This window comes from Ornithorhynchus anatinus, chromosome 9 (assembly GCF_004115215.2).
Source record: "Ornithorhynchus anatinus isolate Pmale09 chromosome 9, mOrnAna1.pri.v4, whole genome shotgun sequence".
Taxonomy (NCBI): domain Eukaryota; kingdom Metazoa; phylum Chordata; class Mammalia; order Monotremata; family Ornithorhynchidae; genus Ornithorhynchus; species Ornithorhynchus anatinus.
The window spans coordinates 10,459,028-10,483,336 of record NC_041736.1 but is presented as its reverse complement, the minus strand read 5'-3'; the positions used below and the strand labels follow the sequence as shown (position 1 = coordinate 10,483,336).

At 41.4% G+C, this 24,309-nt stretch overlaps 1 protein-coding gene across 1 annotated transcript in view; it reads left to right on the top strand.

Annotated features, from left to right (window-relative positions):
• Positions 1 to 24,309, top strand: part of PLA2R1 (phospholipase A2 receptor 1) — a 57,474-nt gene that overhangs the window by 3,413 nt on the left and 29,752 nt on the right. Inside the window, exons 3-12 of the mRNA XM_029071565.1 lie at positions 92 to 256; positions 1,037 to 1,153; positions 1,664 to 1,807; positions 2,882 to 3,079; positions 3,528 to 3,685; positions 4,801 to 4,899; positions 11,114 to 11,226; positions 15,629 to 15,798; positions 21,943 to 22,145; positions 23,560 to 23,705. Of these exons, the coding sequence (XP_028927398.1) occupies positions 92 to 256; positions 1,037 to 1,153; positions 1,664 to 1,807; positions 2,882 to 3,079; positions 3,528 to 3,685; positions 4,801 to 4,899; positions 11,114 to 11,226; positions 15,629 to 15,798; positions 21,943 to 22,145; positions 23,560 to 23,705 (1,513 nt within the window). The remainder of the gene's footprint in view (positions 1 to 91; positions 257 to 1,036; positions 1,154 to 1,663; positions 1,808 to 2,881; positions 3,080 to 3,527; positions 3,686 to 4,800; positions 4,900 to 11,113; positions 11,227 to 15,628; positions 15,799 to 21,942; positions 22,146 to 23,559; positions 23,706 to 24,309) is intronic.

Genomic DNA, 24,309 nt, shown 5'->3' with positions numbered 1-24,309 from the left:
GCTTTTCTTAACACTGGAGCAAAAATGCTGCATAGCTGAAATAAGACAGTCACAGGAGTTTTAAAATTGAGCTTTTCTTTTTTCTCCACAGAAATAGGTTGTAAAGTTTTTTGGGAGAAAGACCCAGACACAAACATTTGCTATCAATTCAATCTTAACTCATTTCTCTCTTGGAATGAGGCACGTTCTTCATGTAAGATGCAAGGAGGTGATTTACTAAGTATCACCCACTGGAAAGAAGAAAATTTCATACAGAGTAAGTTATAAAGCACAATTAAATTGTCTACCGTCTGCCAAAAGTCTACCTGACAAACTTACTAATTTTAAAAACATAAATTAAAACCTAAATAAAAGTTAGGCCGGAAACCTATTCCTCAATCTCCTTAAATTTTTAACCCTGTACTGCAGTGACTGAATTATGGTGGTTACCCTTGCACTCTTCAGAAAGGCCGAAGCAACAAACCTAAGGTATTAGGAGCCTGACTACAAAAAGTGTACGCAAAATACTGCAAGTGCTCATGTATAATGTATCCCTTTGTTTTCAATAATGATGCTACTCCTAATGAGATTCTGTATGTGAGTCCAAGTGGCTGGAAAAAAACAATCAATACATAACTGATATTCCCTTTCCCAGTGTTTGTACGTAAAGATAGATGTTTTTGGTTGCAAAAACGGGACTGTCCCATTCTAGCCCTGACCCTGTTTTTGAGCCTGCATCTTGGAATGCCAATCTCTGTGAAGCCTTTGCTCGAGGAAAGTAAGACATCTTCTAATTGTTGTCTATCAGGTTGTTCTGTGCTTTGGCGTGGTCTCCCAAAAGCCTACTGCTATGCTGCTTCGTTTAAGGCTGGGTTTCACCATTTCTTATGTTTCTGTCCATCCTCCTGACATGTCCACTCCCTCTCCTCCCAACCCCCATATCCAGAGGAGCTGTACTGCTATGAGCATTGTTTCAATGATCTGACTACATCCCATGACAAATGAAATGTGGCATTGATTTGCTCTTAACTGGGGCCATTTACTGTATGTTTTCCAGAATTTCTTAGTGTTAAAGAAGTTAAGAAAGTGTGGATAGGCTTAAACCAGCTGGATGAAGTAAATGGCTGGCAGTGGTCAGATGGAACACCCCTCATACATCTGAACTGGGATCCAGGTACTTGCTGTTTCTTTCGGAAGTCCTCCAACACAAAACATTTCTAAGGCTCTAAATATTCACCACCATTGTATTTGCTGGACACCCATCTGAGGTGGTATACTATGTGCTCCACTGGTCGATCTACATAAATGTTTCACCAGAATGATCTAAATCTTAAGTGGACTTCTCCAAAGCAGGTTACTGTTGTTTTTGCAGATGAGGAAATGGAGGCAGATAATTCTGGCAGTTTGCCCAAGGTCACATGACATTTCTGTATCAGAACCAGCTGTACTGTCAGGGAAGATGAACAAATTGCAGGCTTGCAAATTACAAAACATTCATCTGTTTTACAGAATAAACAGCTTATTTGATGTGATACTGGGCAAATTATTTAGCCTTCCTAATCCTTTGTGCCTTTTTATAAACCACACAGGAATTACTCTCAACCATGTAGAGATGCTAAAGAAATGCAAGAATGAATAAGGTAACAACATCCACATTTAACATTTTAAAATTGTATGCTTTCAGATGTAAATTTTGACCCCTTTGTTCAATATCACTGTGGAACATTCAATTCACTGCTGTGGGATAGCTGGCAAAATCATGACTGTGAATCTCCACTGCCTTATGTATGTAAAAAACATTTAAACCATACCAAACGTGAATTACTTGGTAAGTCTCTCTGTGCTAATTCACTTTATAGGTTGTTAAATATTCCTTTCAACATAATTAAACACATTATCTAATTAGTGATCTACATAATTTCCCTTACTAAAATATTTACATGGATGAAATATTTTTGAAGGACTTCGGGGGTGGGGAGGAGGGGAGAGACAGGGAGCATTCCACACATGAAACAGTTAAAACTAAACACTGAGTTGCTTATCCCTGAGTATTTCCAATATCTTCCCCTTCGAATCCTCACTCTCTCTTCATAAGCTCCTTATAGACAGGTTATGTGTCTACCAACTCTCTTATATTGTGCTCTTCCAAGTGCACAATACAGTTCAGTGCTCTGCTCACAGTAAGTGCTCAATAAATACGATTGATTAGATGCTTTTCATCTATTGTGATGGGGGTGGAGCAGGTCTTTAAACTTTCATGCTGGCCCAAGAGTTCCTTCTTAAAGCACCATGGAGGGTAACGGAAAACCAGCCAAGGGGAGGTTTGGGGAAGAGACAGCTGTGAGGAGCCTGCTGCCTCACAGAATGATGGCCTGCTCATCCTGGGGGGTTCCTCCGGGGTCTCTGCCCCAGAGTTTCAGTTCACCTAGGATGACCACAAAGCTAGGGCCATCCCTAAGGTCAGAGCTGGGGGAGAGTCTTAGCTGAGATCCTATTTTTGGGGGCAAGGGCAAAATTGGAGCTCCATAATTGGGAATGCTTGTCCATAGCTCTGGTTCTCAGAAATGGAGGAGATCATCAATCAGTAGTACTTACTGAGCACTTACTACGTGCAGCACACTATACAAAGTGCTTGGAGAGTCCAATAGAACAGAGTTGTGACAGGCAGCAATGTTTCTATTCTTTAATAATGGATCCTGGGCAGTAGAAGCCAGTCGTCTCTACTGTTCCCAGATCCCAAGTACCCCTACCCCCATTAGGACTTTCCCTTGTTCCCACATTCCAGTGTTTCTCAAGCAAGGAGCAAAACAGGTTGGGGGATAAAGGACTGGAAGTTTCTGCAGAGTAAAAGGAAGAATATTTATAGGTGATTATGGATATTTTTCTGTTTTGTATGTCCAAGCTGAAAAAAATACCTGGAAATATTATCCTACCCACTGTGAGCCTAGCTGGCACCCTTATAATGGCAACTGCTACCGACTCCAGAAAGAAGAAAAGAACTGGACAGCTGCTTTGCACTCTTGCCAGTCTATTAAGAGCAAACTAATAAATATGGCCTCATTAGCAGAGGTGGAATTCCTTGTAAATCTTCTTAAAGATGGTGAGTTTAGGAAGCTGCACTGTTTGCTTTTGCTTCCAAAATCATTACTCTCTGTGTAATATGTGGTAGCTGATGTTTTTCCCCGCCATGGGGGTTGAGAAGAAATCAAGACACTTCAGAGAAATTATATCTGATTTACTCAGGATGTTTCTGAAAGCACATACTTAAGTGTAATCAGACCTCTTTATAATGAAATGGAAGGGGCCAATTGGACAGGGCTTGGGAGGGGCTTATTAAAGCGATTCTTTAAATAATGCATTAAATTATTCAGTGAGTTGCTAGAATCAATGGAAAACTACTTATACGGAGATTTCTGTTATCAGCTATATTACAATAAGAAATATTTTACTGGATTTTAGAAGGATTTTGGCAAGGGCGATAAGGGAGTTACTCCCTTTTCATATGACAGGAATTCAGATAGATAATAACGTAGTGTTACCTATTACAGAAAATGTGTCTGAAACTTGGATTGGCTTGAGCAGTGGGAGGAATCCAGTTTTCTTTGACTGGTCTGGTGGCTCCTCCGCTACCTTCACATTATGGCACAAACAGCAGCCCAATACTTTCCCAAATGGAAGCAGGCTCTGTGTTTCAGCAGACAAAACTGTAAGTTTCACCCTGCCTTTTTCAAAACTTCGTTAATCATTTCCAGTTTGGGGTGGAATATCTCACCGGAAGATTTTTGATCTTTACCTCACCCCAAAATAGTGGATGGCCAAGGGCTCACTGGAGCGTTATTTTACTGAAGATCTCAGCTATGAACCCAGGCCCAGTGAGACTAATTAGAACCTATAGTAGGAGGAGACTTTCCTAATCCTATTCCAAATAGCTGCAGTTATTTTTACGGCTCAAAGCATTTCTCCAAATGGCACCAAGGTCCTTAGAGTTGAAAGCATAAAGGGAACAGCTCCTGGGTGCTTCTTTGCCTAATTAGGGTACCAACCCCCAGGTCATCATGTCATTGTCCCACTGACCACCATGAGCACTTGTGGGCATAAAAATTTATTTATTTCACTTATCTATTCATTTTCACTTATATGGTCTTTTTAGGGTATTCGTTAAGTGGTTACTATGAGTCAGGTACTGTACTAAGCACTCAGAGAGATACAAGATAATCAGTAATCAGGTTGGACAGAGTCCATATCCCACTTGGGGCTCATAGTCTCAATGCCATTTTACAGATAAGGAAACTGAGGCACAGAGAAGTTAGGACACTTGCCCAAGGTCACACAGCAGACCAGTGCTGGAGCTGGTATTAGACTTCAGGGCCCATGCTCTGTCCTTTAGGTCATGCTGCTTATTATTACATTATTAATGTGTTAAGTGTCTATTATGCGTTGGGTTCTAGGGTAAGTACAAGATCACTGGTTTGGACACAATTCCTGGAGCTCACAGTCTATGAGGGAGTGAGACCATTCCTTCCTTCACAGCCATTAGATGTACAAAAGTGTGTAAATTATAGGAGTCATATTTAGGAATATACTCAGGATCCTTGAATCTCCAAATAGTTCCTTGGCCTCTAAAAATTTCAAACACTCATAGTGTTAACTAATTTACATAATGTGACTGGGAGGCAGGAGCAAAGCAACCGTTTTGTGGTGGGGCAACAAAGAGCAAGGGATTACTGAAATTCTGGAGAAGGAGAAATTGGTCACTAACCTCCCCTAAACTGCTATTCTCGAAACAAGCTAAAAATCAATTCTGTCATTTCTTTTTCCAAGGGTGGACACTGGAAAGTCAGAAACTGTGAGGAAACATTATTTTACATTTGTAAAAATGCAGGGAAAGTACTTTCTGAAGCTAAATCAGGATGCCAAGAGGTAAGTTCATTTTGTTTTAATTTAAACAGATAAAGTAGGTGATGGGGTCTCTTAAGCAGATAGACAAATTCTACACAATTTGAAACTTTGATCCGTTTTCTTTTGTGAGGGGGATGCATGCTAATTGAATCGCTAAGGCTCTTTAGGGGGGAAACATTATGAAAGAGTCATGGAAGAATTTGCAGCTTTTAAAAGGGCTACTCTTATGGGTCAGTAGCTTGTTGTTAATTATTAACTAACTTCCAAATCCTTTTAGATTAAAAGTTAAAATGGCATTGTTATATCATCTGTAAAAATAATGAGTTACATAAGCCTTCATCCACATACGGTACTTGGTAATTTTCAAATGGGGATATCAAAGAGTAAAAAAGAATACATTTCTTTGGCAAGGGGAAGGGACATAAGGACTTTAGGAGTGGTCATTTTCCTCACTCACAAGTGACACAAACATGAATATTCTAAAATTTTCTAATCAAATGGGATTCAGGAAGTGCTAGAACATTTTTCCCCTTTATGGTCTATCAGTAAAAGGTATTTGGAAAAAAATAAATTCACTACTGATTTGATTCCAAAGTTCTGGGGTGGGGCAAGGGAGAGAGATGTGATGCATGAATTATTTCAATTAGAGAAATAAGGAATAATAACAACATCAACTGTGGTCTTTGTTAAGTGCTTACTCTGTGCCAAGCAAAGTACTAAGAGCTGGGGTAGAAACAAGTTAATCAGGTCAGACACAGCCTCTATTCCACATGGGGCTCACAGTCTAAGTAGGAGGAAGAACGGTATTGAATCCCCAAGTGAGGAAACTGAGGTGGAGAGACATTAAGTGACCTGCCCACAGTCACACAGCAGGTATTGGAGCCAGGATTACAACTCAGTTCCTCTTACTCCCCAAGCCCATGCTCTTTCCCTTGGCCTCTGCCACAGGGAGAGATTTTTAATCCATCTCTACACCCCATGGTTTAGAAGGAAGTTTATTAGTCACTCAATCAGCTTTTTTTTTCCCTAACCTCATTAATCTTATACTATCACCCATCTCACACACTTCGCTCCTTTAGCACCAATATGACTGTGCATCGACCTTACCTCTCATGCCACTGACCCCTTGTACAGGCCCTTCCACTGGCCTGGAACTCCTTCCCCCTTTATATCTGACAGACCACTGCTCTCCCCACCTTCAAAGTCCTGCTGAAGTTATATCTCTTCCAAGAGGCCTTTACTAATTAATCTCTCTTTTCCCCTGATTTGTCATCCTTTCTGCATTGCCGATGTAGTTGGGATCATTCTCTTTAAGCACTTTGATACTCTTCCCCCCACACACACACCGCTGTATTCTGCCCCCTCCTCTAAACTGTAATTTAGTGTTCCTCTGCCCCCCACTAAATTGTACGCTCCTTGAGGGCAGGGAATGAGTCTGCTATACTGTACTCTCTCAAGTACTTAGTACAGTCTCTCCACACAGAAAACACTCAATATATACCATTGATTGGCTGATTGAGAGTTTTATGGTTTTCTGAAGCGAAGAGGGAATCTTACCTTAACTCCACACGGAAAACACTCAATATATACCATTGACGGGCTGATTGAGAGTTTCCTGAAGAGGGAATCTAACCTTAACCCACCCCACTTTAAAAACTATTTAAATCTAAAATAGAGTGCATAGGGCTGCTGTATACACTCAATTCTCCCAAAATGCATTTTCACTACATATTTTGGCTAGGCTACTCTTAGAGATTTAGGGATCCTTCAGCTGACAGCACAAGCCTGTTTCAATACAGCCCAACAGGATGTCAAAAGATAGAACATATTTAAGTACTATAACGTAAGTTTTACAAGGAAGAACCCTAACCCTGCAAGATGGAACTGCATGTATAGCCACCCAATACACTGGACAGAAATGCTTCCATTTTACAAAAGTGGCTTGAAAGTACAGCATTTTCAACTGTATTTGAAGTAACATGTTTGCAAAATCACCTTCCTCTTCTGAATATATAAAACATCATTTGCTGTATCATTTTATTTGCTGATTGTCAGCAACAGCATACTAGACCAAGAAGCTAGGTGAGCGTTTCTCAAAATTTACATGATTTTCTATATGCAGTCTTCAGGTTTCATATCTCTACTAATCCTATTCATCTGCAGTTTCTCTGAAGAGTAAGAGAGTAAAAAAACAAACTATTGGCTTTTTTGCACTCTGAATATCTATTAGGTCGCTCAACATTTTTGATCCTTAATGATCAGCTGCAAAACATAAAACTAACAATATCTCTTACTGTATGACACTCACAGCCCAAACAATTGCTAGGTACTAACTATCCAAACTCTTGAAATATTTCAGGGAATTTCATGTAATTTAAATGTAGTCACTACTTCACAATATATATTACATTTCTAAAAGATACCTAAACAGAGGGGGGCTTATCATGTGCTCCCCTGCAGTGTGTGCCTTTTTTGAGAGAGGCTAATATAAATAACCACAAGACAAAACTGTATTTACTTGGGCCTTTGATCAAACATTTCTCTAGACAGAACAAAGTCATAAATGAAGAAGTTCTTCTTATGCTTCTGTCTATTCCATTTTGAAGCTGTATTCATTTCTACTCAGTAAAATAGTAGCAATGAATTAATACTGGTCTCATTTAATACCAGTAGTCTTCATGTAACTCTCACAGGAACCAGGATATAATTTAGGACTGTGGAGTAAAACAAAGTTTCATTCCATATATTAAAAGTCATAACACCCTTCCAAACGTGACAAGGTTCCTTGATTTAACATTCCATCCATACTGGATGGCACAGGTCTCTCCGGAAACATTTATCCATTAGTTAATGGTGGGAGAGGGCTATGGGATGGATCAGGTTTTCCTTCGGTTCAAGCTATGGGCAGCTCTCCTAATCACCGTCAAATACCTGAGACCTAATCCAAACTTGACTTCGTTGGTAATAATGAAATTCATCTTACTCTCTGCTTCACTGTGATTTTCAAGACAGCTTGTTTTTTCACTTTTGGTTGAAACCGGGTATTAATTTGAGCCAAAGTTATCAAGGGAATTCTAATGGTCTATGTTACTGATTTCTTCAGTCTATGCTTCTCTATTCCCCTGGTTGACAATGCTAATTCTCATGGACCCTCATCCTCAGTTATAGTTATATATAGCTATTTTTGTAGTTTTAGTTATGTAGTCTCATTATGTTTTTTCTGCCCATTTCCTCCCTGTATTTTTTTTGGTTTGCAGAATATTAGTGTCACTTAAAAATAGCCTTCTTTTCTAACCCTTCATTTTAGAGATTACAGGGACAGTAACTCCATGCAAAAATCGACCAATTTATTCAACCAATCTTGGATCAGACCTTCAAAACTGCTTCCCACCCCTTACCGCCCCCCCCCCCCAATAACAGGGCTTGGGGCTGCTTTACGAGGATAATTGCTTTAATCTCTCCAGTTCACTTTGCTTATGTAAACAGCTCAGCAGCAGGTTTCTCTTCTCTTTTTATCCTATTGTATTCTGAATTATTCTTCACTTCTATTCTTGGCTCACTGCAGCTCTTGGGATTTTCAGCTAAGCATTCTACCAATTCTTCTCATCTAAAACTGCTAAATGAAGAGGGAACTCATTGTCAGAAAGGTCAAATTCAGTTCCTCAGCTAGTCTGTCCAAATACAAAAGTGATTCCGAGGTCTTTGTCTAAACCACTAATATGACACCAGGGCATCTGGAGCTGTCAGTTACAAGGCAGGAAAAGGGAGTCAGAAGGGGAAGAGGAGACCCTTGTAGAACTAGGAAAAACAAGTCAGGTGGATACGTCAGGGGCAAGATTCATCTAGTGATATGCTCTAGCTAACAGAGTTAAATACAGGTTTTATTAATTTAATACATAGAAAGGAAGAGTTTCCAGAAATCACAAATCACATTTCCTGCCCTAGATAGGATAAAGACAGGGCCTAGAGAGGAGGGGCAATTAAGGACTGGAAAACATGGTGGATTCTGATGTGAACAAAAGGTTCCTTTACATTGAAAAAACCTGATGCCAATGTTGGAGACTGAGGCTGAATTGAATTTCATATAGGTTGGGGTCAAACCAGTAGTGTTTATGTTGGTGAAGGGGAGACAGAGGGATTTTGAGAGGTTGGTGGGTTGGCAGTAATCTTTAGGGAGGAAAAAAAAAAGTACCATCTTGCCCATTAGGAGCTGTGGGATGCTGAGATGATAATAATAATAATAATAATAATGGTATTTGTTAAGTGCTTACTATGTGCCAAGCACTCTTCTAAGCACTGGGGTAGATACAAGGTAGTTAGGTTGCCCCACATGGGGCTCACAGTCTTCATCCCCATTTTACAGATGAGGTAACTGTGGCACAGACAAGGTAAGTGACTTGCCAAAAGTCACAAAGCTGATAAGTGGTGGATCCGGGATTAGAACCTGTGACTTCTGACTCCCAAGCCCTTGCTCTTTCCATTAAGCCACACTGCTTCTCAGGAGATAGCCAGCGACCCTGTCTGCTGCCTCAACCCTGAGGCACCTAGCAGACTTTAGCAAAGTGATAAAATGTCTTCACTTATCCTTCAAAATTAGAGCAGAAATGTCAGTATCTTTTGGGTTTTTTTGGAATCATTTTGTTACATCATCCCCCCAAAATTTCATGAAACTGCAAAAATTCATCCTTTTCCAACAAACACAAGAGGACATTCAAAAATTATCTAGGCCAAATCCAGTGGACTGGGAATTATCCAATTGATTTAATCCAATTGGATTATCTATAATTTGCCAAGCACTGACCTAGGCACTGCAGAAAATATGGAAATTAGCAAATGGGGATGTCTCCCCTATTAAAACTGGGGGGAGATAGTGCACAAATTGAAAGTCTAAGTCCCCTAAAATCAAGTAAATGCCAAATAATTCAGTAACAAGAAATAAACTCTACAAAAATCCTCAACCAGTGAAAAGTTAATAGTAATCAGTCTTTCGGACAACTTGCCTAGACAGGGTCTCAAAGAGTTTCATTTTAAACAGACATTAAAACACAACAAAATTGTATGGTTCCCTTAAACATTTCTCTATCTCAGGTATTCCTGCTGGCTGCTACAACATCTTGTTACTTTTATAATGTCCTAAAGATTATCTTGATGATCTGGAAGATCTTGTTAGGTTTTAACTGAGCAAAATCTGAACTCCCAGAGAAAGCAATTTATTCACTCCTATAATACCACCTACACTATGCCTCACTTTTGCCTCTCTTGGTTGACTCCTTGCTCATTCCCTCTTTCCTGCCTGAAACTTCCCTCACCCTTTATATCTGACAAATCAGCACTCTCCCCAACTTCCTAAGCCTACTAAAATCATATCTCCAGGAAGCTTTCCCTGAGTAATTTGGTTGGTTGGTTTTTTTTAGCTCAGCCTATCATTCCTCTTTCTGCATCACCTAAAGCACTTGAGTCCAGGCCCCCAAGCAGTTAGGTACTTACCCCCCTATACTCACCCCTCTCCCACAGCACTTATTCTTATACCAATTTGCCTCCCATACCTGTAATTCTTTTTAATATTTGTCTCCCTCAATGGACTTGAAGATCCTTGTCTACTTACTCTACTTACAGAGAGGCAGTGTGGTCTAGTGGATAGAGCACAGGTCTGCGAATCAGGAGGAGCTGGGTTCTAATTCTGGCTCTGTCAGTTGTATGCTGTGTGATCTTGAGCAGGTCACTTAACTTCTCTGTGCCTCAGTTACCTCATCTGTAAAATGGGGATTAAGGTCGTGAGCCCCATGTGGGACATGGACTGTGTCCAATCTGGTTAGCTGGTATCTACGCCAGCACTTAGTACAGTGCCTGGCACATAAGTGCTTAAATACCATTAAAAAACCCCAAAAACTCTACTGCACTCTCTCAAGAGAGTATCTCATTAGGATATCATGCCTGATTTGTATCATAATCTCTTTATCTTTTTTGTTCCATTACACTGGCTCTAAACACATTTCAACCTGGTAGATAAATCAGAATGACAGAGTTAATTATTGGGGTGATATATTCTGAAGTTAATCCAATGCATCCAAATGTTTGGGGTTTGGACCCACAGACACTATTACAAAGGAACGGTGGGTATGATGGGATGAAGAAGAAAACCATGAGTGACAGTGAATAAAAAAATCAGAAAGGGGCTAATTGACTTTACAACTAAATTAGTTTTATAGTATTTAATTTATATTTCTTTTTTAAGGGATGGGAAAGACATGGTGGATTTTGTTACAAAATTGACCTTATCCGTCGAAGTTTTGACCAGGCATCCCGTGGCTATTACTGTCCTCCTTCACTTGTAACAGTAACCAACAGGTAGAAAAATAACTTTTTATACCAATAACACGATGATGACATGATAATGGGCAGAGATAAACTCACCAGACACTTAAAATGTTCAGCCTCTGATTATTTACTCTTTAAATCCAAAGCTGGTGTTGTGCTATTAGCTTTTATTGGAAAGAGATAATCTTGTAAACCACTATTTCTAACTTGATTTTATAAACAATTGCTGACATAAGCACATAGGAATCCTGGCCCTGGCCTTCCAAAGATATGCTGCTTCTTTGCATAGCCTTAGTAGCATCCTTTCTAACCCTGCTCATTAACTCAGCTCAACTCAAACTTCATTATCTAATCTTTTGGCTTGTAACATAAGTGATATTCTTTTGCAGCATTCTGTGTAGGGTTTAGCTTCAATTATTTTTTTAGAAATTGGATGGTGCAAAAGAAAAGTTACTTAAATATGGAAAGCACTGAAGGGTTTCACTACTACAACTTAGAGAACTGGAGATTCAAGTAACTGAGGCAGAGAATGTCAGTTGTGAACAGTACCGTTATTTGACTGGTTATTCAGCCAAAATTTACGGAGCTATTCTTCACTGTTATTATTATGGGAGTTAAGTTTATAGTGAAGAAATATATATTTGGAATAAAAATTAACATCATTATTTATACAGACCAATAGCATATATTAGAAAGTAAGCTCCTTGTGAGCTGGAAATGTTTCTACCAACTGTCATATTGTACTCTCCCAAGTGCTTAGTAAACTGTTCTGCACACTGTACGTGCTCCCTAAATGCCATTAAAATATTAATAGATATTACGTATGCAACACACTTGTCACTGCCAGGGGAAAAACAACTTCCCTTTTCTGTTGTGCTCTTCATTTGAAGTAGATACACCCCTGCTTCAGGCAGAGAATCACTCCCTAGGCAGTAATAGTCTGTTTTGCCTCCTTCTCCACACCTCCCTACCTTGCTTGACAGATGCCCATTAAGCAGATGCCACAGAAGAGAAACAGCTACACTGACATCAGCATCACTGCAACCATCCCGCCCCCAACCTCCATTTCAAAGAGGAACACATACCTGCAAAGTGCAGCCCATAGAGAGACTCCAAAAACACCCTCACACTGTGCACAGGGTAGTGAACACACCCTCTCTCCAAACACATCAGCACAGAGGACAAAATCAGGCTCATTAATAGTACTAATAATAATGACGTTGAGAAGGAGGATTACTATGGAGCCCATTGCTGCAGAAATCCAAAGTGAGCCTACATAAAATGCCAGCATTCTGTTTGTTTTTGTCTATTTTCTTCCAGAGTGATTTTAATAGCAAAAGGGAAGAGAATGACAGTTTAAATGCTTCGTGCTGAATTAGAACATTCAAACATTAAACTAGTTGGAAACTAGTTGGGGATATCAGGAAGAAACAATCAGGTTTTTTTCTAGCCTTGTTCTAATCTGTTAGGTCTGGCTGGATAATGTGGATAGCACATTCCCAAGACTTCAGTTGTGTTGCAGAGTCCTAATTATGTAGCATATTTTCCTCGTGCTGCCTATTCAAGGTCAAGAAATGATGATGGGCTGCCCCGTCAACAGCAGTGTATATTATATAGTTCATACATTCCAGCTATGTGGCAGATACCCACAAGGGAAGGCGGCTCCCTCCATTTCAGAGTTACTACATAATCTGAAGCCCCTACTGTCACTCACCACCACCCCATCTTAGAGTTACTAATGGATTTTTCCACTCTTCTGCACAATCAAGTGACAGGTTTGATGGGCACAATTAATACCACCTGCTACAAATGACTCGGTTCTTTTGTTATCCAGACAGAAGGTCTTATTTAACCTTGGTCTTTTAACGTTTTGTACCAAGAGGAGCAAAGGGAAATGGACCCTGATCCCAGGAAACAGTATCAGAGGGGTTTTCTCCTCTACCTGATGGTATAAACTATTCAGATCCAGTTGTCCTGCTAGTAGAGGGGGCATAGGTATACTTGAATAAGGTTGCCATGGAAAATTGTCCTAGTGCACATTCATTTGCATGTTCAATCTATTTGCCATGATATACTGGAGGGGGGAAAAAATCCATATGGGATTTCATTCCCTGAAGCTTTGCCAAAACAGACAGAAGTAATCATGCAACAAAACCTCGGTTAATTCCAAGATATTTTAATTACATTAGAAACCACAGAATGAGAGGGAGAGATTTTAACTCTTCTGGACACTGAATATGTTTGCTCAAACTGTGCATTGCTCTTCTAGTACTTCTTGGATTTAATAATCAAAGGGCAAGGGTCTCCAGACTGTGCTGCTCCAGGACTGCTCAGTACAACATTCACAGCAGGGACTGGGTCTGCACAGGTCAGGCTGATTTTGGGTTAATAATTTTTCTATTTTCCTGAGGAAAATTCATCTTTGTGTCCAAATCTGTACAGGGAAATCATTAATAATAATAATAATAATAATAATACTTCATGTGATAGCTGTTAAGTACTTATTACATGCCAAGAACTATACTAACTGGGATTGATGAAAATAAGCAGATGAGGCACAGACCCTGTCCCATAGAACATGAGAGAGACAGAAAGCTATCTCAATCCCCATTCTACAAGTGAGGTAACTGAGGCAAGAAATTTTAAGTGACTTGCTCAGGATTGCACAGCAAGCAAGAGGTTGAGCCAGGTTTAGAGCCCAGATCCTCTGTCTCCCGAGACTGAGCTCTTTCCACCTGACCATGCAACATCTAATACATCTGCCAAAATAATGCAAGTGGGGATTACAGTGTGCATGCAAAGCCAAGGGCTTGCAGATACCACGCCTTCCCCAGGAACTCCCCTGCCAGCCTGAACAACAGAGAGAATCCTAGTCTTTAACATCCTGCCCCTCACCTACAGCCCAGCATGGATCGCTTCAGGGGCAGGTTGCAGACTCCAGGCAGGCTGCAAGCTCAGCACCCCAACATCAGCACCCCAGGTAGGAGGAGGAATAGAATAGTGGATCGAGCATGGGCCTGGGAGTCAGGAGGTCATGGATCATGTTTGCTTTCTTGTTATAACTGGACATTAACTGGGCCATTGCTGTGTGTCTGTCCACCTCCATAACAGATCATGGAACTTTCTTCCCTTTATCCCAAAGATATCGCCAGGAGAACGTTGTTTTACTTTATTCAGACAAAAGAGTTAAAACTGAAAAGACTGGCCCTGAAATTGCAATGCATTTACTTGAATGCTTTTAGAAACACCAACTGTGGACTTTAAGAAAAATGAAATGAAAATAATACCGTCTCAGGATTTAGTGGGGTACGGCTACTGGAAGCTTCAGAGGACTTTGGTCTAAATCCCTTTCTTCTTCTCCTTTATTCTTTTCCTTTTCTGTTGGTCCACACACTCCTAATCCACATCTCCCTACATCTACTTCCCTACCTGGCAGTAATGTGGCCCCAGGAATGGGAAGATGCAAGGAGGCGGTTACCTGGTGGGTCTCCTGGTAACTGATGACAAAATGGGGTCCTTCCATGAGCCAAGAGGAGTTTTCTCAAGGAGCTCAGCACTAAGCAACTGGTTAGTTTGCCCAGGGGTTAGAGTGGCCCCACAAAAGATGGGTCCTGAGAATTTGGAGGCCCCAGGCAAGCACAGACACACCCTATAATTAGTGGACTGTGTTTTTTGCAGGGGGCCGGTTAATGGTATTTAAGCACTTACTATTGTCAGGCACTGAAGTAAGTGATGGAGTAGATCAAGATAATTGGATTGGACACAGTCCCTATCTCACATAGGGCTCCCAGTCTTAATCCCAATTTTATAGATGAGGTAATTGAGGCAAAGAGAAGTGAAGTGACTTGCCCATGGCCCCACAGCAGACAAATGGAAGAGCTGGGATGAGAACCCAGCTATGTGTGTTCCTTTGAAGCCCCTCATTACTGAAAATTCACACTGTGGTACTCCCCTGTTTATCACACTGTGAGCCCACACTCAAAAGGTTTCTTTCAAAAAATGGCACACCAAGCCCAAATAGGCCCAGACTATTAGGAGAAATTTCCTTAATTCCCTTATGTTTATCCTAGTCAAAACATATGCTGAAAACACACAATACAGTAGAACTGAGCAACTTTGGAAACACTATCTTTAAAACTGAAACGTGTCCAGTAAAGCAAAAATTCTTAGTACTCAAAACGATGAGATTCCAAATTTTCTTCCTCACTGAGTGCTGTAACTGATTCCTAGCCTCAACAATTGGACAGCGTGATGAACACAAGAGTTCCTTGTCTTTGCCCATGCCCCAAAAGTATAATTATTTTGCATTGATAAGAACGACTGACTGATTTCACAAGAAATGCTCGATTTCAGCTTATTCTGCCTCTCAAACTTGAATGCCATTTTTCATTCCTCAGAAACAATTTCATCATTTCCCATTTGTTCTACCAAGGTTTGAACAGGCATTTATCACCAATATGATCAGCAGTGTGGTAAAAACTGAGGACAGTTACTTTTGGATAGCTCTTCAAGACCAAAACGTGACAGGGGAATACACCTGGAAAGTAAGAGGGCAGGAATATCAGCCAGTGCAGTACACCAACTGGAATAAATATCAGCCACGTGAGTAACTTTTTGACTTTTGACTCGATCCTTCACCTCTCTTAAATACATCATCCCTTTTACTTTGCCCACAGTCTTGTCCTTGGGAGCACTGTCTTTTCCCTCCTATTTCCTCAATGTTAACCCAGCCCGCATTTGTAAATTATAAGCATCGTGAACCAAAAAGAGACTTATGGGAGTGACCATTTAAGCTTCACACCTATACTCCTTCACTACATACGCTCTCCCTCTCTCCTCATTTGCACCCTGAACCCTCCTCCTCCCCTGTATAACTCCACCAGCTACTCCCTCAAGTTTTTTTCCTGCATTTTAGCATAAGGTTTGAAGCTGTCACCCTTAGCTCCCAGTTCCCAAGGGTGTGGCAGTTTTGGTTTTTGACAGTCTGGGAGTTCTTCTTTTTTTTATTTCTATTTATGGCATTTGTTATGCGCTTACCGTGCTTCAGACACTGTATTAAGCAGTGGGGTAGATTCAACATAATCAGGCTGCAAACGGTCACCCCTGTCCGACACAGGGCTCCCAATCTTAATCCCCATTTTACAGATGAGGCGCAAAGAAGTGAAGTGGCTTGCCCAAGGTCACCCAGCAGGCAAGTAGCGCAGCCAGAATTAGAACCCAGGTCCTCCGGCTCCCTAGAGCACTCAAAGTGTTCCTTCCTCGAGGCCACACTGCTCCTCAAGAATCGTCTATATAATCTGGCAAATTTTCATATTGTGAATCATTGCTACAATTCTCCCAAGTAAATCAGCCATCTTGTTCCACATATCGGAGAACTTGATTAAACTGCAGAGATGCAGAGAGCTTTCAGATGCCTGTGACAGACTCATTCCAGAAAATAAAAGCTAAGCACCATTGCTAATGCATTTGTAGTGTGCAGTATTATTATGAGGAGTGAAACTTGTCCAAATAAATTAATCAAGCACATTTTAGAAAAAAAAAATCCATGGTTATTTTTTTCCCCACATTTGCATCTCTGTAAAACTAGGAAATCCACAGCAAATATCCGTGTCATTAGTAAAATTCTGCTGTAATTTCTCTGGTTGGCAATTCTCATCTTTCCTTTTCCCAGAGCAAGAATGATGTTGTGATGCTTAGTTTGGCTGTTGATACTGACTGACAGTTAGCAAATTGTCTTTGAATAGGATGAAAATGTAAATCTTTGGGGAGAAAATAGCAATATAAAAGCCCCTGTGTTTCCTTTTTCTTTTAAATTGCAGCATGCACAAACACCACCCCAAATCACATTTTCTCTCCCACCCGTCACAGAATAATCCATTAACTAGGCCTCTGTGTCAGAATCTTAATCCAGCCCAGACTGACTAATAAATTGACCACTGAATAGGAAGTCCACTGCTTTTTATAAGCCCAGCCAGGCTAATGCCCTTGTGTGATGCCAATGAAATCATCACTGTGCAATGGATGCCCAGTTCTGCTGTTTTCTATCAAAAAAGCCAATCTGTAACATGCTTTAATGAGAAACTGAAAATGCAAGTAATTGACCAGGAAAATATTTTAGGTTCATATTAACCACTGTTATAGACTAGAAATAAAGCAATAACTAGGTCTTCCTCAAGAGCAGAGGTCAAAGAAGTCACTGTGCATTTTGCACATGGTTTCAAGTTTAAATCTAAATCGAGTCTTTCCTAGGACTGGGGAATTAGGCTAGTTATTTCATTATCATAATAGTATTTAAGTGTTTAACAAATATTATGTATCAAACACTGTTCTAAGCACATAGATATGAATTAATTAGGTTGGTCACAGTCCCTTATCCCACATGGGCTCACAGTCTAAGTAGGATGGAGAACAGAAGAATGAGGCACAGATTAGTTAAGTGACTTCCCCAAGGTCACCCAGCTGACATTTGGAAAAGCTGGGATTAGACCCCAGGTCCTCTGATACCTAGGCCCCTGCTTTTTCCATCAGGCCATGCTGCTTCTCAAAATGAAGTTACCAGGAATGGGGTTCGAACCTATGCCGACATACACCCACTGGCTCAAGTCCAACACCTTAGCCACTAGGCCATCCTGGTGCCGAGTTGAGACATGAAGGAATTTCTGGAGCAATCTGGAAGTTCTCAGTCCTATGCATACATTGGGAGGAATGTTTTGGAATGAACACCTTCTCATTCAAACTGTGATATCACAATATCATAAACAGAAACAAACATTATGACTGCACATCCACAACACCACTAAAATACAGTTTCCACTGGCATACAGGTGAAAAAGCATTGAGGAGAACTGAAATGAATGCCCTGGAACACTATACAAGCCTTCCTGGGAATGCAAAATTCCAGTCCACTGAAATGGTAGCTAAAAATCATCACCCAAAGCTCCTCCCCACTATGTATAGTAATAATAATTATTATTATGGTACTTGTTGAGCACTTATTATGTGCCAAGCACTTTTCTAAGTGTTAGAGCAGACTCATGGTAATCATATTGGACACTGTCCCTGTCCTATATGGGGCTCACATTCTCTTACTCTCCATTTTACAGATGAGGTAAATGAGGCCCAGATAAATTAATAATGATTATGGTATTTATTAAGTGCTTACTATGTGCCAGGCATTGTACTAAGCACTGGGATGGATACAAGCAAATCACATTGGACACAGTCCCTGCCTCATGTGGGACTCTCAGTCTCAATCCCCATTTTACAGATGAGGTAACTTAGGCACGAGAAGTGAAGTGACTTGCCCAAGTTATACAGCAGGCAAGTGGCATAGCTAGAATTAGAACCCATGACCTTTTGACTCCTAGTCCCTTGCTCTATCCACTATGCCACGCTGCTTCTCTAAAGACTTGCCCAAGGTCACACAGCAGACAGGTGGCGGAGTTGGGATTACAACCCAGGTCCTTCTGACTCCCAGGCCCATGCTCTATGCACTAAACCATGCTGCTTCTGTATCCATCTGACAGCCCTCCAGTAGCCCTCACAAACAGTAAATAGAAAAGCAGCATGGGCTAGTGGAAAAAGCACAGGTCTGGGAGTCAGAAGACCTGATTCTAATCTTGGCTCTGCCAATTGCTTCCTGTATGACCTTGGGTATGTCACTTAGCTTCTCCGTGCCTCAGTTTTCTCAACTGTAAATTGGATATTCAATAGCTGTTCTCCCTCCTAATAAGAATGTGGGCCCCAAGTGGGAAAGGGACTGTGTCCAAGCTGATTACTTGTATCTGATTAACTTGCTTGACACCAAGTAACCACTTAAATTCCATAATAAAAACAAATAAGAAGCATAATCATGACTTGTTGTTTGGTCTATTCTCAAGGTTAGCATACACTGTGCCTCACAACCCGCTACACAGAAAACCCTGAATGGTTTTCCTTTCCTTTGCCAAATCAGTACCATGTAATTCTCCTGGACCATAGACCCTCGCTGGCTGTCAGAGTGGCCTGGCCTCCTCCAACCTCCCAAACCTTCCTGTAGAACAGGGTGCCAGGAGTATGGGCCATGCCACGGCATGGGGGTTCGGTGGCAGACAAGGTCACTGCCACAGTACCCAGGGGCTAGTCTATAGGTAAGGAAAGGAGCAAGGAGTGGTGGCAAATACTTCCAGAGCTCCCCAAGGTGGGTGTCTCCTTGCAGCACCAATCAGCTGATTGTGAACTATTCACCTGAGCAAGAAGTACACTGACTGAGCACTTTGGGGCCAGCTCTATGGTGTGGGTGGACAGGCAAAAGTGGCAGGAAAGGACCTCCCCAACCCCAGGTCTCCACCTTGTCCTTCCTTCTTCTCTTCTCCTCCTCCTGCAGGGTGGAGGGATGCACGCACATGACCTGGGGAGTTGATCTGAGCTACAATTCACCAACCACAAATTACGTGGCCACCTGTGTGCACTGCCCATATGGACAGACCCCGCCTATGGTTGTAACTTCCCATAGCTATTGCCTGGATTCAGATTTAGCCCATATAAGACAGGAATTCCCTTTATGGCTCCAGAAGACTCAGAAAATGGAGACAGTAAGATAGTGACAACTTTCCCCGGATCTTTATGGTTTTCCAACATGAAGTTCCTTGAAAATGAAAAAAACATCCCCTGGACCTTCTCACATTATTTAGATTTGTAAGCATCACAAAGATGAAGTACTGAAAATTTGGTTTGAATTCATTCCCCCTCTACCCCCAGCCCTGGGTTTCTTTATTATGCCACTTTTATGACTTCTTTGGGCCTGAGTCTCTAAAATTTAGCTCAGATGTTCCATTAAGTTATCCATTTTAAAATACCAATAACACTCATACAGCACTTTTTGTTCTCACAGTGGTATACAATATCTTCTTTCTTCACTAATGAAGATGAGTTGAATTTCTAGCATCTAGAACCAAAGCTATTTAATCACTGCTTTTACAGAAAGGACAAAATGCAACACTAACGTTTTAAATTTGCTGAGGTCGATGCTCTGCCAACTCACCTCTGCCTCTCCCGTGTTTTTTTTTAATTCATGCAGTTTTAGGCAAAACTTCTGCAGCGTTTCTGCTTCCTTAATGCACAGGTCACGCCTTCAGCATCTCAGTTGTTCCCTTAGGGTTTGGAGAGAGTGAAGGAGCAAGGAAAACGATTATGAAAACAAGGACTGTGTTTAAAATGTTTTAAATTGTTTAGTTGATTAGACTGTAAGCCCGTCAAACGGCAGGGACTGTCTCTATCTGTTGCCGACTTGTTCATCCCAAGCGCTTAGTACAGTGCTCTGCACATAGTAAGCGCTCAATAAATACTATTGAATGGTTTCCCCCATCTGGGGTACTGTCCTTAAGCACTTTGTCTCCGAGATGGTGACTCTGGAAGACCTGAGCTACAGAAGGGCAGGAGCAGGATCAATGGGGAGGAGAAACAACGAGGAGGAAGAGCAGGATGTAAGAGTAGCAGAGAACTGGGAATGCCATAGAATTGGGATCTCAGACCCTGGAAACACTGTGAGATCGAAAGCCTAAAAGTGAAGGAGGCAGAGAAGGAGTTCTGATCAATTGTATTTCCTGAGTGCTTATAGCAGAGCACAGTACCTGCACAAGTACAGTGTAACAGGGTTGGTAGACACATTCCCTGTCCACAAGAAGCTTGCAAGATCAAGAGCACACTGACAAATGGGGACAGAGAGAGAAGCAGGAATAAAGACCAGGAGCCAAGGCACCTGGGTGCAGACTGGGCATTTCCCGGAGAACTTTGCAGGAGATGAATCGTTCACTAGAATAGTGAATAGATTGTGCATGGCATTGTTCTTTCACACATGGAGCCTGACACAGACAGAGCAGTACCGCAGAATTTACAGAGCTCAATGAAGGTAAATTTTTATTTAGTCCAGAAAATTAGAACATTAACAAATGCAATAAACTCTCCATTTTAAACACTAAAAAAAAGAGTGGCCCACTAATTGCTTTCAGCTCTTCGAAACTGGGATAGAACTTTATGCCTGAGTTTGCCAGGTCGGTTTCCCCTTCTGGGTGGGACAGAGCCACTGAATTCTGGAGCATACACAGACCTGGGAGCAGCCATGTGTGGGAGTGAACTGAGCTAGCTCAACCCCAGCTACACAGAAACCTCCTACCTTCCAGCCACAGCTTCTCCTAGTTTCTAAGTGGGAGGAGTGAATATGGCTTTAAACCGCTGAAGCCCTTTTCACTTGGGACATTATTTGCTGAATTTGCTGTACAGTTCCAGTTGAGTGAATCAGGAAAGACAGCGAATGAGAAGCAGGCAATACCAGGATTCCTGCCAGCCCTGAACTCATTTCTCTCAGTGGGGGAGAGAACAACATTTGACTTGTCCTAATACAATCCAAACCCTCTGCCTTGCTGACTGCTTCTTAAGTGTGCCTTCAGCTTCCCAAATGTCCCATCACACATGACAGGTAGCACTATATAAGAGGGATTCTGTTAGAGATTTGGAGTATTTAGATTACAACTCCAGTTGGCCTAGGCACCATATCTTCTTCCACTTTCTCTGCCTGGTAGCTTTTGGTCTTCGACTCTGTCCTCCAGGGATGAATAGAAATGAGACAATCTTTTTGGTATTATTTACTGTTAGTGCTGGGGGGCTTTATTGTGGAATGTCAATTACTCATCACTAAGGAGAGGTCTTGTCTGAGCACAGACTGTTTTAGTAGTCTGACATTCAACAGGGCTTTTTTTTGGGTTTCAGGCTATAATGGAGGCTGCGTTGTTATGCGAGGAGGGAACCCTCCTGGGCTCTGGGAAGTGAAAGACTGCCAAAGATTCCGAGCCATGTCCCTGTGCAAGCAACCACTCAATCCACATCCAGAAACACAGCGGGAAAAGATATGGCCTTTTGAACCTTGCTTTCTAGGCTGGGAATCAAAGCCCAATCTCCCAAGCTGCTACAAGGTGAGAAGTGTACAAATATGCTTATAATTTACACCACAGGTGTAACATCTTACACCTCTGGTCTTCTTTTAGCTAAAGACTCCTAAGAGTTTGATGGTCGGATGACACACTGGTCCCAGGAAATCCGGTGCTCCTCTAGAAGTTGAGCCTGAGTTGCAGGAAAAGCCAGGGGGTTCCATTCACTCATTCATTCAATTGTATTTATTAACTGCTTACTGTGTGAAGAGCACTGTACTAAGTGGTTGGAAAGTACAATTCCACCAACCCATTCCTCCCCTCCAAGGCTCTGGTAGGGAGAGATAGGGACTGGGGAATCTGCATTGGGCCAAGTTTCCCAAGGTCCTGCTATCCAAAATGCCACTTACCCCACCTTCCCACTTTCATGTCAATCCATCAAGTCTAATGTAGTTTTCCCCCACTGCTTCTGGTGGTACTTTTGTAGATAATACCTTGTTAGACATTCTCTCTTCTATTGCCTGAGAAAGCCCTAATTATCTCTTTCTTTACTCCCTGGTCCCACAAAATTGACTCTGAATTTCCTACGTGATTCCTCTTTGCAACAAGAGATGGGGAGCATATCAACATGGTTCATGTTTGGTGCATGCACAACAAAGCTATACTATTTTTTCTTAAATATGGCATTAGTTACGCACTTACTACATGCCAGGCATCAAGTGCTGGGCTAGATACAAAGTAATTAGGTTGGCTACAGTCCACGTTCCACATAGGGCTCACAGTCTTAATCCCCACTGTACAGATGAGGTAACTGAGGCCCAGAGAAGTGAAGTGCCTCGACTAAAATAATCCCATAGCAGACAAGAGATGGAGCCAGGATTAGAACCCAGATCCTTCTGACTCCCAGGACAGTGTTCTATCCACTAGGCCATGCTGCTTCTCATATATTAATGGCATGAAATAACTAGAAATCAAACTATAGCCAGATTATAATTGTTTTACATTGTGTTTAGGCATGCCAAGGCAATCCTAAACACAAAGATATTTTGTACAATTATGATCCTGGAATCATTTTCTGAGTGAAGGGGTATCTGAAATTATGTTATACACCGGGAATGTTTGGAGACAGTTCTTTGGTTTGGGGCTGCAGTTGCTAGTTAGCATCTAATGTGGTTGGCAATTTTACCTCTGATTCTCACACACTTCACAACACCTCTGCCCCCTCTGTAGTTTCTCACTAATTGACTGGTAGGTGCAGAAGCTGGTGCTTTGGATGAATCGTATGGAGCTTTTCCACCCACCTTCTTATACCACATCTAACACACATCTAACACACATACAGCAAGGCATCCAGAGAGTGGAAAGCACTGAGGAGTTAGGGTTTGGAGAGAATCAAGTTATGCTGCTGGGGGTATATTTGATGATCTTTTTAAACCCGGAATATGCTTTTGTTCTGTAGGTGTTCCATAGTGAGAAAGTCCTCATGAAAAGAACCTGGAGTGAAGCTGAAGCACTTTGTGAAGATTTCGGAGCCCATCTCGCAAGCTTCTCCCATATTGATGAAGAGGATTTTGTGAATGAAATGGTACTCTCAAAATTTAATCGGTAAATATGTTTTCTTATTTTGCTAGGCTTTTAATCTCCTAATTCTGTGAACCTTGGATATGTTATCCCATGTATTTGCCATTCGCCTCTGCACTCTGATCAGAATCTGAGGTTCAGAGTTGAGACAAATAAGGGTTTTAATCATCCAGGAAAACATCTACAAAAATTTTCACTGAAACCTCCTCTATCAGTAGACTATAAATCAAACAAAACAGGGTAGACCTTCTTCTCATGTTAGAATTCCTCCTGTTACAAATATGGAGAATCTGCCTCTAGGATTGATTGATCGGATGCAAGATGATGAGGATGATAATGATAATGATGGTATTTGTTAAATGCTTATTATGTAGAAGCACTGCACTAAATGCTGGGGTAGACACAAAATAATCAGGTGATACGCAGTCCCTATCCCACATAGGGCTCCCAGTCTCAATCCCCATTTTAGAGATGAGGTAACTGAAGCTCCGAGAAGTGAAGTGACTTGTCCAAGGTCATACAGCGGACAAGTGGCGGGGTCAGGATTAGAACCCGGCTCCTTCTGATTCCCAGGCTCCTATTCTGTCCACCATGGCCACAGTGAAAAAGTAAGTACTAGAGAAGCAAT